Below are 15,143 nucleotides of genomic sequence, written 5' to 3'. Positions count from 1 at the left end.
GGCAAATAATAGGCACTTGGTAAATTCTTGTTGGATTGAATTGAGTTAATTTCAGAGGGAGGAGGAGCACTAGCCAGGTGTGTGAGGAGTGGGCTTGGGAAAGGGGTAAGGGTCAGAAAAGACCTCCTGTAGGAGATGGTACTTGTGCCCAGTTTCCAAGTAAGCTAGGGATTCTTTGAGTTAGAAGGAAAGAGGGAGAGCATTCCAGGAGTGGGGGATGAATTAGCCAAGAACGGAGACTGAATATGCAATAACATGGTGTAAAAGAGCACCGTGTAGGTCAGGTTGGCTGGAACACTGAGGGATAAGAGAGTAATGTGTAGTCTGCCTTGAAAAAGATGCTGGAGTCAGATTGCAAAGGGCTTTAAATATTATAAAGAGGAGTTCACATTTTATTCTAGTGCAGCATTTCTCAAAGTGAGATCCAGAGATGCTTTTATGAGGTCAGAACTATTTTAGTGATAATACTAAGTTTACTTTTTTATGGATTGTTTTTTTTTTCTTTAAATAAACAGCTTATTGCAGCTTGAAAAACTCTTAGGTAGGTCCCCCCTCATGTTTATCAGTGCAAGTGATTGTAAAACAATTAGCGTTTATAAATAGCACAAGGGCTTGTAGAACTGTGTTTTATCCTGACATTAATGAAGTTCCCTTAGTGAACTGTCCATTTCAGTTCTCTCATATTAATCAATAACGTTGGCCATCCAGTGTCTTGCCAATGATTAAATTAAAATGATGCATCATTTTAATTAAAGACATGCACAATTTATGCAGAAAAATTCTCATGACATAGCATTCCCATTAACACATTTGCGAAGGAAATAATTTTCCTTACATTTTTGAAAAACTCAATTTTATTTTATTTTCATTTCTGAGTTCTGTCCTTCCCGTTCTCCTTCCACCCTTCCCTACCCATTGAGGAGGCAAGAAAAATAAAATCCATTACAAATATGTATAATCAGGCAAAATGAATTCCCATTTAGTCATGTTCAAGGAATCAAGGAATGGAGGGAGGAAAGGAAGGAAGAAAAATATGCTTCAATCTGCTCTCTTGAGTCCATCAGCTGTCTGTTTGTGGAGAGATAATATTTTATCATGAGTCCTTTGGAACCATGGTTTTGTCATTGTGGTGATCAAAGTTCCTAAGGTGAAGTTTTAATTTCAGTACAATAAATATCAATAGATACAGCTCACACAAGCAAAAGTTCTTTTGGGGGTTCTCGGTATTTTTAAGAGTCTTGAGTTCAACAAGCTTGAGTGCCTTTCTCTGTTCTAGAAGCAAAGAAATTATTCTAGCTTCTTGAGGAGGGGAGTAACATAATCAGACCTGTACTTTAGGAATGTCTGTTTGGGAGTTGTATGGAGTATTTATGAGAGGAGGAGAAATTGGAGGCCAAGAGACCATTAAAGAGGCTGCATTACAGCAGTGTAGATTAGAGATGAGAAAGGCTTGAATTAAGATGGTGACAGTAGGAATGTAGAGAAGGCAGAGGATTTATAAAATCGAGATGTGGAGATAAAATTGATAAGTAATTGGCAACTGATTAAATATTGGGGAGTGAGAAAGAGTAAAGAGGTGAAGATGACACTTTGTAAGTTTGAATAACTGGAAAGAAGGTGGTTCTTCTGACAGAAATGAGAAAGTTAGGAAGAGAATTGAGTTTAGAAGGGGAAGTTCATGAGTTTTGTTTTAGGATGCCCATGAAACAGTCAGATAAAAATGTCCAGTAGGCATTTGGTGGTTTGAGATTCCAACTCAGCAGGTGATTTGAGAATAGGTTTTGGAATTATCTCTACAGAGAAGTTAATTGAATCTATGGGAACTGATGGGATCATTGAGAGAGACTATAAAGAAAAAAAAAAAAAAGAAGAGGTCTCAGGATAGAATCCTGGGCTACACTCATGCCTAGGGAGCACCTGGATGGTGATGCAGCGAAGTGGACCAAAGAAATGGTCAGATAGATGAAAGAATCAGGAGATCATGGTGTCATAAAATTCAAGGAGGAGAATATTTGTAAGGGAATGGAGTAGTCAACACTGTTGAGAACCTCAAGAATGAGGATTGAGGAAAGGCTATTGGATGTAACCATTAAGGTATCATTGGTCACTTTGAATATAACAGTTTCAACTGAATGTTGAAATTAGAAGCCAAATTACAAGGAACTTAGAAGTGAGTAAAATGTGAGGAAGTGGAGGCAATAAATGGAGACAACTTCTTCTAGGAGCTGAATAGTGAAATAGAAGGAAAGATAAAGAAAGATAGCTTTAGGAGATGGTGCGTCAAGAATGGTGACAAATCCAGACATGTTGGAAGGGAATGGGGAAGAATATCAATCTATTGAAATGTATATTAACCCTTGAGCATGAGAGGGGCAAATGTAGATCTATTTTTATTTTTTAAAATCAATGGGAAATTTATTTTTCTTTAGGTTAGGTGTGCCCTTTGCTTGCTATTAAATTCTCACGTATTTTTGAAGGTATTGTTGGCCAAATCTGCCAGTTACTTGCTTTGTAATCTTTTGGAAGTTAGAATTAATCTTTTCATCTGTAAAACTAGGAGGGTGGACCAGAACACCTATAAAATCCTGTCTCGGTCTAAAATTCTGTGATTATGCATTTCATACAGTTAAGTATAATTACTATTCTATTTTTTTTTTTATTAGCAAATGCTGATGTTTTAAAGGCCATGGTGGCAGATAACAGTGTATGTGAACCTGAAAGGTGAGCTTTTTCTTTTCTTTAGAGTAAGCCTTTTCATTTAATTGCTCATATTTAATGACACAGAGCTTGCCACTTTTCTTTTGTGTAATGGTCTTTATCTTAAGTCTTGTTTATAGATGGTAAAAAGATAGTCATTGATGTGTTTATTTAGGAGACATTTATTACATGTGAAATACTGCTACCATAACATTCATTTTAAGCTCTGGTTCTTGAATATTATGTCTGAATAAATTAGCCTAAGGTAAATTGATCATAGAATTTATACAGAAGTTATATAAATTTATGTTAAAAATTCGTGTGTGGTGTTTTCACTATAATCTCTCCCAGAAGATGAGTGTGGTGGTAACATTAAAAATATTTCTTTAAAGAAAATAGCACTTGAAATTCAAGTGCATGATGAGATTTAAAAATATAACTCAGATAAAGGTCATATAGCAACTTTTCTGCAGATGCGTGTGTATATGACAAAGTTTACCAAATACACACACACACACACACACACACACACACATACATACACACGCACGTCTCTATATGCTTTTTTCTCTCTTTCCCAAGCCAACATTACAAAGACATACATATGTCTGTGTATACAGGTTTGGTAACTGTTGTCCTTTAGCCTGTTTGTCACTGTTATGACCCTTCCCTAAAACTTAAGAAAAATACTCTAACAGCTCTCTTTCTGTCGCTCCTGTTAAGATTTGGCTGGTAAGTGGCACCCTCCATTGTTTGTGAAGGTTGGCTCATGGTAATGTAATATGTCTAATACTGAGTAACCCAGAAGAAAATGGCACACCACTTTAGAAAGACTGCCAGCTGCTGCCAGTAGTAGACCTTTTACTTTTGTTAGGGGATATGGGAGGGGATGACAAAGAACTGGTTAGATTTCCATGAGGTCAGGATGAATGATTTCTTCTCCCCTCTTGCTATGCATTTATTGCTGCAGAATTGGATACTTAATTTTAAAACTTTTTTTTTCTCAAAAGAAAAGAAAAGAAATCCATTATCCTCTTGCAACATGTCAAAACAATTAGGATTTGGTTTTATCTAGCCATAAGGGCACCCATTTTTAGTTTATCTATGCTCAAGTTAAGACAAAAACTCAGCAGAGAATGAGAAATACATCCTATGGTTTGATCAGTGAGTGTATTAAAAATTAAGAAAGAAACATTACCCTTTCAAGTCAAACAGAATATCATCAGTTGAGCCAGTTGTTAATGCTAGTTGATTTCATGATAAAATGTTAGATTCTGTGAGGGAGAAAAAAGGCTTGCACTTTTAGGGAAAGTGAAATGTGAACAAATTGCTATGTATGTTGAATCCCTTGTGATCAAAGAACAATTTACAAAGCATGTTTATATCACTGAGGTAGACTTTTAAAAACTTTGTGTGTAAATCTACTCCTGAAATTGTGAGCTTTGTTTTAATTAAATGAGGTTTCCTTAAAGTAATTAACTCCTCCTAATTTGATTCCTACCTACCAGCCCCTTGACTCCAAGCACTCCAGGCAGTCCTCCGGTGAGTCCTGGTCCCATGTCACCAGGAGGTACTCCAGGAAAGCATGTGTGTGGCCACCATCTACATACTGTTGGAGGGGCAGTAGAAAGAGATGTATGCCAGCGCTGCAGACATAAACGGTGGCATTTCATAAAACCAAGCAACAGATCGAGAGAAGGAAGAAGTCGGCGCCAAGGAGAAGTGACAGTTCTTTCTGTTGGCAGGTAAGAACCGTCTTCTTTATTATGTTTTTGATTTTGACCATTTGGAACGGGCTTGTACTTATTGAATCTGCTATATGTCTTTTTCATCCATACTGTATTCTCATCCATGCTTTTGACAAATTTCTTCTTCCTATGTTCCCACTTTTTCCAATAATGAAAATCTCCCTGTAGGCTGACAGTAAATAGGCTGATAGAAGATGGCATCCAAGGACTCCCATCTAGGACAAGCAGGGCTGGGATTTTCTGATGGGAAATTTTATGGTTTCCCTAGAGCAGGTTGCTCAGCATTTTATAACTTCTCTTTGTCAGCCAATGTGAATTCGTTGCTTACCTTTCAATTCTATAAGATTGAAATTCCTTATGTTAAATGATACTTAGGCATGATGCTGGCCTGCCACTAGGACTGTGAACTGAAAAGAGATAGGCATTTGAACAGCATTGGTGGATTTCTTTTTCACTGCTTTGCAATTCAGCAAAGAGAAGGTAATGAAGGATACCCTGAAATGGTGAGCACTTCAAGTCCATAATACGATGTGCTATAAAAAAAGCTTTTTCACTCAGAGACTTGATTTTGATAGAAGCAAAGGAGGTTAAGGTTTCTTATTTCATAGCAAAAATTAGAGTCAACTAGATAGCTGTTCATTTTTGATCTGAACATTTCTGGTTCAAGGCAGTTGTAGGATTTAAGTCTTACCCATTTGTTGGCTTTGGTGTGGATAATAAAAGTCAACTCATGACCTATAGACCCCTGAACATCTGTCAGAAAGATGAAGAACTCTCTACCATTTCAACTGAACTAAAATCTCAACTATAAAGGAGAAAGCACAAAAGACCCTGGAATGGGAAGACAGATCAAGGTCGCTTTTGTACTGGAACACCCTGGGTAGCCCTCAGAAGCACAAGAACGCTTGAAAAGTGTTTAAAAATACTTAAAGGTTGGAGATATTCAAGCCTGGCTAGGAAGCAAATTCTGAGTGTTAAATACAAAATCCTTTCAGCTTTGATTTTAAAAGCGTTTTATTGTAGAATTTGATGCCCTAACCAGGATAAGAGACCAGCACAGGTAGTCATAATATACTGTATTACATGATAATTTGTTAGGTCTGAAAGGAAACGTCGTTATCAATGGGGAAATTACAGAGGAGAAGGCGTTTGAGTTAATCTTCGATTGATGGGGAGAAATTCAGTAGACTGAAGTGGGGCAGGATGTCTGTAAACAAAAGCACAGAGGTGAGAGTGTAGCAGTTATCTTCCTATACTGCCTAACAAATTATGCAGATTACTACATATAGTCGGGAACTTCATAAAGAAGCATTGAGGATGATGAGGGAAAGGGGTTTCCTACTAGGATACAGCTTGCATTCTGATACTCCCATTACCCTGTGTGTGGTAAGGGGCATGAAATGTAATGGGAGATAGTTTGAGTTGTGTTTCAAGAGTTGGGAACAGGAAAATCAGTCAGTCCCGAACTGATAGCAGAGAGCAAGACCCATGAAATACGAAGGGCTTTGAATATGGAAAATGGTATGATCGAAGCTTCAGCTGACTTCTATGGACCCTGTTAGCTTTTCTGGTGGATTTCTTTTACAGAATTTCTAAGTTCTGTTTTTTAATTTCTCATACTTTGTTTCTGTCTATCTCTCTCTGTACCATATTTAAAACTTTAGAGTTTCCACTAGTCCACTGTCTGCTGCAGAGGTGCAGTAGCACAGGAGACATCACTGTTTTGCTAAGTCCTCATAGTCATGAAAAATTCAGAACTGGTAGAAACCTGTAGTTTTTGCAGAGAGAATGCCTTTTATTTACTTTACCAAAAAAAATAATCTTAGGATCTGATGAAAGGTTAAGCTTCATTGTACTGGAGAATCTGCATTCCTTCAAGTGCCCCAGCCCAGAGCTAGTCTTGTCTCTTCCTGGGGAAACTCTGATGTTGGGCACTGAGCTTTGAGATCTTGTTACTTTGTGGTGCTCCGGTTGTTGTTGTCAGCCACAAACAAAAAGAAAATACTTTGACCCACAGAGAAAATTGTTGTTTGCAACATCTTTTTCTCATTCTTCCTCAAAGTCCTCTCCCATATAAGTGATAATCTCGTTTTGGATGGAGAGTGTTCAGGCCAAAGGATATTTTAGAAAGGTAAAAGTAAAATTCGTTTGGGAATAGGAAAAGGCTATTATGAAAGACCATATGTGGCTTTGTATTATATTACAAAGTATATTATTTCATATGTTATGAGATATATAATCATACTGCATTATTATAAATTATATTACATTATAATTATACATTAAATTATGTATAATTTTTTCACTAAATTTAGTATTTCATAATACTAAATAGTACTTTCATGCTAAAATTGTGTATAATGTTATAATTAAACTAATATAATGCAACATGTATTTATAATTATGTATTAAAATGATACTATAATTATATTAATATAATATAATATAATATATGGGCAGCCAGGTGGTGCAGTGGATAGACTGCTGGATGTGGAGTGAGGACTCATCTTCCTGAGTTCAAATCTGGCCTCATACCCTTACTAGCTGTGTGACCCTGGGCAAGTCATTTAACTCTGTTTGCCTCAGTTCCCTCATCTGTAAAATGAGCTGAAGGAGAGAAATTAAAATGTAAATATAAAATGAGAGAAGGAAATGGCAAACCACTTCAGATCTTTGCCAAGAAAACCCCAAGTGGGGTCATGAAAAGTCAGATGCGGCTATGAAACGACTGAACAGCACAAGCATAGCATATATAATAGTAATATTAATAATATAAAACTTAAATAATGTTAGATACTTAAACACCCTCCTTAATTTTCTGCTTTTTCCCCTTAAAGAAAATTGATCTACTTCAATGTCCACCCCTCCATAATTTAACACAGCCACAGCAGGTTGCCTCTGACTGAGGCTGAGGTTTGAAAACCTTTGGGGTGGGAATGCCTTATGTGCAGTACTGCTTTAGCAAACACTTTTTATTATATCAGTTTGGTTTGTGAATTCAGTACTTAAAAAAAATTATAGCCAGTTACAGACTTGTTGCTTTTTAATACTTGAGTGCCTACGATGGATTGGGCATATTCTCGAATATTCACAAAGTATAATATGGTTATTGCAGTATTCAGGCAGGGATGTTTCAGGGAACAGACAGGGCTGGGGGGTGAAAAAGCTTATCCTTTTCTGTTTTCTCTTTTCGGATGATTTTTAATGACTACCTTCACTTTCAACTTCTTCTGAATGCAATCTCTCATGTTTCTTAGTTATTGACACCTTCGTGTTTTAGGAAAACCAAACCAAACAGGGCTCTTCTTCTTTCCTCAGGTTTAGAGTTACAAAAGTGGAACATAAGGCCAATGCCAAGGAACGGAGAAGTCTGATGTCAGTGAGTGGTGCGGAAGGTGTCAATGGCGAGGTACCTGTTACCCCTGTGAAAAGGGAACGGAGCGACACGGAGTAGGAGGTGGGTTTGATCACCGTCAGCCTCTGATGCATCGGGGAACGTATGTGGGGATGCTGCCGTGTGTATGTTTTTGCATAGCAACACAAGTGCTTCACATGCTTGTATTTATTTTGTATAAGCTTCTTTATGTGCATGTCATCTCTCCTGCTAGAGTGTAAGCTCCCTGTTGGCAGAAACTGTTTCATTTTTCTTTGTATCCCTGGTGCCTAGCACACAATAGATGTTTAATAAATGCGTGTTGACCGCTGGCGTCCTAATCTTTGTGGCACTTGGTTGTCATGATCAATAGGGAAGGACAAGAATGAATTATTAGTGTAGTGTTTAGTTGATGACAGATTACATGAGGTGCTGCTACAAAGCCTATTGAGAAATCTTGTTAAAATGTTTTGGCTTGGAAGGAGTGACGCTGGATGTGTTTAGTCAAGATGTCATTTGTCCGTGGCTTTCCCTCTTGCCATCCATTATAGTTTTGTAAAGGAATAGTGGAAGATGTCGTTTAATGGAATTTAAAACAAATAAAATCTCATTAACTTACTCCATATAGAAAGAAAATCTACCATTCCTGGGTCTAGCAGTAGATTGATACTTCAATGCATCTTTGTCCTTATAGGGGTAGAGAAGATTGGACATTGATAATTAGATTCTGTTTCATTATTAATTAAATGTCCATTATATGAAAGGCTCTTGGTGATACAAAGATGAAAATAAAACAGTCCCTCTCTTCAGGGATCTTCCATTCCACTGGAGGTGAGAGGTGGACTTACAACATGTACACACCAATAAATGTAGGGGAAGGAGAGAAAGCCCTGAAAATTGGAGTGGCAGCTACAGGGAAGGCTTGACAAAGGAAGCCAGTACTGAGAGGATCTAGGGATATATTATTTCACTTGTGACCTAGAGTGGAGAGGAAGGGATTCAGAGGAACAAAGGGCTAATTCAGATAGAACATGGCCAATGTAGTGATCATTACTTCCATAGCTCAGAAAAGCTTAGGATGAATCTTGAACATGTTTGAAGGAAATTCTGTTCCTGTATCTTCAAGTCCATAGGGATTTTGAACGTGCCCTGTGTCTAGCCTTTATTGTTCTAAGCCATGGAGAAACTCAGTTTCCTTTCTGCCATATTTTCCAACTCAGCAGATTCCATTCTAACACAGTCTACATGCTTCTCTAAGTTTGTAGGTGACACCCAAATTAAGCTGAAGAGAAATTGACACTCTGGAAGATGGTTTTGTATTTCACAGTGACCTTGTTGGATAAGGGAGGCATTCCGAACACATTTCAGTAAGCCCAAGTAATCTGGGAACAAAAATAAACTGTCCAAATAGAAGTTGGAAAAGGCCTGTCCAATTCAGGAGAAAAGAATTTAGGGATCCCAGTGATCCCCAGCTGACTGTAAATCAGATATGTGGCAATGAAGTGGAAAAAAGCAAGTGAACTACCAGGGTATGTATAAAGGTGTAGGGCCTACGTGCTCAGGTAGGGACTCTGAAGAAATCCTTCCACTGTACTCATCCTTAGTCAGCCTCTGCACATGTACCAGGTCCACTTTCAGGGACCACAACTGAAAAAGAAATGCTAAGATGTTAGAGAGGATTCTGGTGCGTAACTGAGATGAGAAAGAATTAGATGTTCAGGATTAGGAAAAGCTAAGAGAATCAGGTTTGTCTGACTAATCCTGTTGGTGTACATTGTGTATTCTCTATTTGAATTTATTAAGGTTGCTAGAATTTTGAATCTGAGTTGCAAAATGCTCATGTGTAACCCCACCATTCATCAGCTTAGTATTACAACCATGCTGTCCTGAGATCTGTAAGGGGGAGCAACCTTCCCGAGACCTGAACCTAATATTACTATGTGGTTACTTCAGTACTACTTGAAAAAGGACTATATTTTAAATCTAGTACATGTAGATGTTCAGATTGTGTCTTTAGATAATCTTATTCCTCCCATTATGCATATTTTTTCCCTTAATATTATTTTATTTTTTTCCAATTACATGTGAAAATAGTTTTCAGCATACACCTTTGTAAAATTTTAAGTTCCAGATTTTTTCTCCCTCCCTCCTTCCCTTCCCCCCATCCTCAAGACAGCAAACAATTTGATACAGGTTATGCATGTGCAATCATGTTAAACATATTTCTGCATTAGTCATGTTGTGAAAGAAGAATCAGAATAAAAGGGAACAACCATGAGAAAGAAAAAAGAAAGAGAAGATAATATGTTTAGAACTGCATTCAGACCCCATAGTTCTTTCTCTGAATGTGGTTAGCATTTTCCATCAGGAGTCTTAGAATTGTCTTAGATCATTGTATTGCTGAGAAGAGCTAAGTCTTTCCTGGTTAATCTTTGCACAATGTTGCTATTACTATATACAGTGTTTTCCTGGTTCTGTTCACTTCACTCAGCATCAGTTCATGTAAGTCTTTCCAGGTTTTTCTGAAATCTACTTGCTGATCATTTCTTATGGGACAATAGTATTCCATTACATTCATATACCACAACTTGTTCAGCCATTCCCCAATGGATGGACATCCCCTCAATTTCCAATTCTTGGCCACCACAAAAAAGCTGCTATAAATATTTTTGTACATATGGGTCTTTTCCCCTTTTTCATATCTCTTTGAGATACAGACTGAGTCCCCATTGTACATATTAAGAATACTCTCACTCTGGAGTCAAATCCACGGCATGTAGGATATGTGCAGATTGTTAACATGTCGGAGGCAGTGAGTTGCACTAGAGAATTTGTTGAATTTGGAGTCACAGGATACCTGGGGCAAGTCATTTCATCTCTCACCTTCAGTGTCTTCATCCATAAAAAGAGGTGATTAAACTAGATGATCTCTTAGGACTCTTCAGGGTTTATATCTTGTGAGCAATGAGAAATGCTTAAAAATATTCTGCATTATGTTTGAATTAATTACAAAAAGTGATTGAATAGAATAGACATGTTCAGTTAAACTTTTATTGTTATCTTTTAACAATAAAATTGTAAACATTATTAAAAAATGCCATCTTTCTCCAATTAAATTTGGGATTGTTAATGAGGGGAGAGTCACTCCTTGATTTCAAAGAAATGCATTTACATACAACTCTTAGGTTTTTTTTTTTTTTAATGTTGGAGGTAGAAAGACTGTTAATGTATTTAGGAGAATTAACATGATCAGATTTTTCATAAAGAAAGTTTCCAAAATCAATCAGAAATTTGAAAGTTAGAAGCGACCTCAGCAGGCCACCTATGAGTTCCATCTATAACCAAGAGGACTCCTCTGTCTAACCTACTTGACAAATGGTCATCCAACCTCTGCTTGACCTACTCTTTCTAGAGGCAGCTGACTACTTTTGGGTATTTAAGAGGAAAGCCTTCTATAGAAGGGAGGATTAGGGACTTGATGGAGGCCAGGGAAGCCAGTAGGTGGCGATGAGGAAAGAGAGCATTCCAGGCATAGGGGCACACAGAGAAATTTCCTGGAGTTGAAAGATGGAGAACCTTGTTTGTGGAACAGCGCGGGAGGCCAGTGTTTAATGGATTGAAAAGTATGTGGTGGAGAGTAAGGTGTAAGAAGACTGGAATGGTAGAATGGGTTAGGAGGTTATCAGATGTTTTGAAAGTCAAACTGAGGATTTTGTATTTGATCCTGGAGGTGACAGAGAGCCATTGGAGTTTATTGAGACAGGGATGTCATGGTTGAATCTGCACGTTAGGAAAATCACTTGAGATAGTTGAATTGAGGAAGCATTAGAGTGGGGAGAGACTTGTGTCAGGCAGACCCACATGCAGGCTCTTCAGGATTACTCTAAGATGTCTATGAAGACATAGACTGTGTCTTATTTACATTTTCTCTTTTGCCCACGGTCTTGAACAGGACTTTGCACATAGTTTGTACTAGATTTGGAAGGGCCATCAGAGATCATCTAATCTAGCTCTTTCATTTAATAGATGAAGAAACTGAGGATCAGGGAAATTAAATTATTTATTTTCTTAGTAAGTATCTAAGAGAGTATTTGGTCCTTTGAATACAGATCCAAAACTTTTTCCATTTTATCCTACGATAGACACTTAAATATTTGTTGACTAAGTGGGAAACTGATACTTACTCTTTAGTTGCTTTTTGAATTTGTATCTTTTTTTTTTTTTAGTAAGCTTCCAAGATCTAGTTTAATATTCTAGGGTTGATGGAATCAGGATTCTGTAAAGGATTTATTTTTGTGTCACCCCCTTTGACTGTGGTTCCTTTTTGTAGCCACATCTAAGTTGCTATTTACCTCATTTATTTTGGCAGTGAAATTGAGAAGGTTTCTTTATTCCACTGAAAATGTTTTTTGATTCCTTCATGAAGACTAAGCTTTTGTTCTTTTGGTTGAATTGAATTCCTTTGATCCACTAAATAGCTTAGTCAGCCGTCTTCCAATTAAAAAAATATTTAGAAAATATATATCATTGTTTAGAAACATGCATCACAAATTCCTTCAGTATTTCTTTCCCATTTCATAATAGTTCTTTTATGAATAAAATAAAGACCTTTAAAATGCGTGTTAAATTAATTTTGCTGGATTATTTTTTTGATGACTTTCAACAGTATTTTAATAGATCCATAGACCTTCTGTATTGTTACTTCAATCTGTTTAATGACGATTCCAGTGTGTCCCTGCCTTTTCTTCCTGACTAGTTCCTATTTGTGTTCTTCTAGAAATCCTCCATAGTGGATCTACCCACTACATTGTAGGCCTTCTTTCTGATCTTTTGGTAATTCATGAATAACAGTGAAAAATTGTGGATTGTCCATCTGCCATCCCTCATCTCCAGGAATGATTGGCCTACCTTCTTTTGTGAACATGGATGTGCCTAATGAGTCCTTTTACACTAGGGCTTGTGAACATCTGCTTACGTCCACTGTGCATCTCTTCACTGTCTGTTAGGAAAACTATAATTTTAAATCTTTGAAAGAAGAATCCTTAGTAATTACCTTTTGCTCCCTATATCCAGGATCTTAACCATGTTGAGGTAGCTTATGGTCAAGATTCTGAATATAGGGAGTAAAAAGTAATCACTAAGGATTCCTGGCTAAGGCAAGTAAGAAATTTGGGTTTAATGAATTAGGATATGAAAGAATGTTGATACCATTTACCTTATGCTGTCCATGTACCTGGAATAGAGTGGATGAAAATGAAATTGTGTGGGTAAGATTCTCATATTTATTTAGAAAACTATGTTCCATTTATGCTTTGGGGTGAAGACTTGTCTTTTGCCAAGCGAGTTATAACTTATAAAACTGTACTTTCCTGTTCTCGAATCATATGCCTCTTTTTTGGATCTGTATTTTGTGCCTTAATTCCCTAGTTCTAGAAAAAGGAAAGCCATTGTATTTTCTTTTGAATTTGCAGCAGGTTTTCATTTGCTCTTTGCTGTGATTAGGTTCTCTGCCTGACTGACTTAACTGAGGCTGGAGTCCCTTCTCCTCCTTCCCCTCACCATTCCTTACTGTTGTTAGCATGTTTGTGTTTCTTCATATTCAGATCCCTCTGAATGGTCCCTCAAGTATCACTGTATTTTGAGTGATCCTTGTTTTTATGTTTTAATCTTTATACTTTCAGATTTATAGTCCAGTATACTTTATTTAGTGACTTAAAATACTTCAGGGAAGGGAGAAAAGCAGAACTTAAGGTTAAACCATTAGTTGTACTTTATTTTTTAAAGTAAAATATTTCATGTTTGTTATATATGTTTATGTGTGTGTATATTGTCTATATTTGTGTGTATGTGTATATATGCATATATGGGCAACTAGGTGGCACAGTGGATAAAGTACTGGACCTAGAGTTGGGAAAGACCTAAGTTCAAATCCAGCCTCAAGATACTTACTAGCGGTGTGACCCTGGTCAAGTCATTTAAGCCTGTTTGGCTCAGTCTGTAAAATGAGCTGGAAAAAGAAATGGCAAACCACTTCAGTATCCTTGCCAAAAACCCCCCAAAACAAACCAAAAAACAAAGCAACCCAACCCAAATGGGGTCACGACTGAAATGAGTGAAGAGTACCCACTACATATACATAGACACACATGTACATAAAATATGATGGCAGTGTGACTTAGTGGATGAGATCTGGCATCAGTATCTGGAAGACAGGGTGGAAATCCTCTCTGACACATGTTGACAAATCACTTAACCTCTTTTCCATCCCCCAGATAATGCTGTTGTTGTTGTCCAGGCTCTGGTCTGCATTAATAAAGGAAATTACCTCACTTAGAATTCCTTATACTGATGAATCAAAGGTTATAAACTACTGCCCATCAAGTACACATGCACGTGCACTCACTCACTGCACATGCCCACTCTCTCTCTCTCCCTCCCTCTCTCTCTCTCTCTCTCTCTCTGTCTGTCTCTTTCCTCTCTCTGTCTCTGTCTGTCTGTCTGTCTGTCTCTCTCTCTGTCTCTTGCTGTAAAACTAGAAGATTAGGGACATACTGTGCGAAGGAAGCACCTTCATCATTAGAAACAGTAGCCTGTTCCTTGCTGACTTTCGTGGGATGGTAACTACATGTAAATCTAGGTGAAGGGGAGGCCCCTCAAACAAGCCCCTGAAAAGGGCAGGGCCTTCTCTGATTTTGCTCTGCCTCATATACTTCTAGCTGCTGGGATCATCTCCTTCATGTCCCTTCTGTGATCATTGGGCTGCCTGGGTAGTTCGGCTGCATTTTCTGATTGGAAAGTGGTCAGTACTTGTCCAGGAGCTCTCACTCGATGGTGTGGCTAAGTGCAGAAAACAGTAGATTGTCACCTGACAAAATGCAGGAGAAAGCCTGATTTGTGGTTTTTTTAAGCAATGAGATTCATTTTTTAAGAAAACAAAATTTCCACAATCATTTTTAGTAAAATAAAAAAGTAAAAACAAAAGTAATTACATAAAATGATATAAAATGAGTTTATTTAAAATTTTTTTCCAATTTATCTTTTAGTTTTCAACATTCATAAAATGAGTTTTTAAAAAAGTGGTAACTGTCATCCCATTTATCAATTTCAAAAACAATGAAAGTTCATCTTCCTCCCTCCCTACTTTTCAGTTTAGAAGCCCTGACTGGCATTTTTCTCTTTGCTTGAACAGCTCCCAGATGCCATTTACAGGGGGAGGTAAGCTAATCTACTTATCTTTGTGTTGGTTTTTACTTGTTGATTTGAACAGTGCCAATCTCCTTTACGTAAATTCATTTCCATGTGTTCATGCCATACTTTAGCCTAAA

At 37.4% G+C, this 15,143-nt stretch overlaps 1 protein-coding gene across 2 annotated transcripts in view; it reads left to right on the top strand.

Annotated features, from left to right (window-relative positions):
• Window positions 1-15,143, top strand: part of RELL1 (RELT like 1) — a 70,038-nt gene that overhangs the window by 43,091 nt on the left and 11,804 nt on the right. Inside the window, exons 4-7 of one of the 2 annotated variants that reach the window (XM_072620453.1) lie at window positions 2,664-2,721; window positions 4,206-4,442; window positions 7,764-7,902; window positions 15,008-15,033. In XM_072620453.1, the coding sequence (XP_072476554.1) occupies window positions 2,664-2,721; window positions 4,206-4,442; window positions 7,764-7,899 (431 nt within the window). In that variant the 3' untranslated portion in view covers window positions 7,900-7,902; window positions 15,008-15,033. The remainder of the gene's footprint in view (window positions 1-2,663; window positions 2,722-4,205; window positions 4,443-7,763; window positions 7,903-15,007; window positions 15,034-15,143) is intronic. The other variant, XM_072620452.1, reaches the window with a different exon arrangement.

Source organism: Notamacropus eugenii, chromosome 6 (genome assembly GCF_028372415.1).
Source record: "Notamacropus eugenii isolate mMacEug1 chromosome 6, mMacEug1.pri_v2, whole genome shotgun sequence".
NCBI classification, from domain to species: Eukaryota; Metazoa; Chordata; class Mammalia; order Diprotodontia; family Macropodidae; genus Notamacropus; species Notamacropus eugenii.
This window is presented reverse-complemented; position numbering and strand designations above follow the sequence as displayed.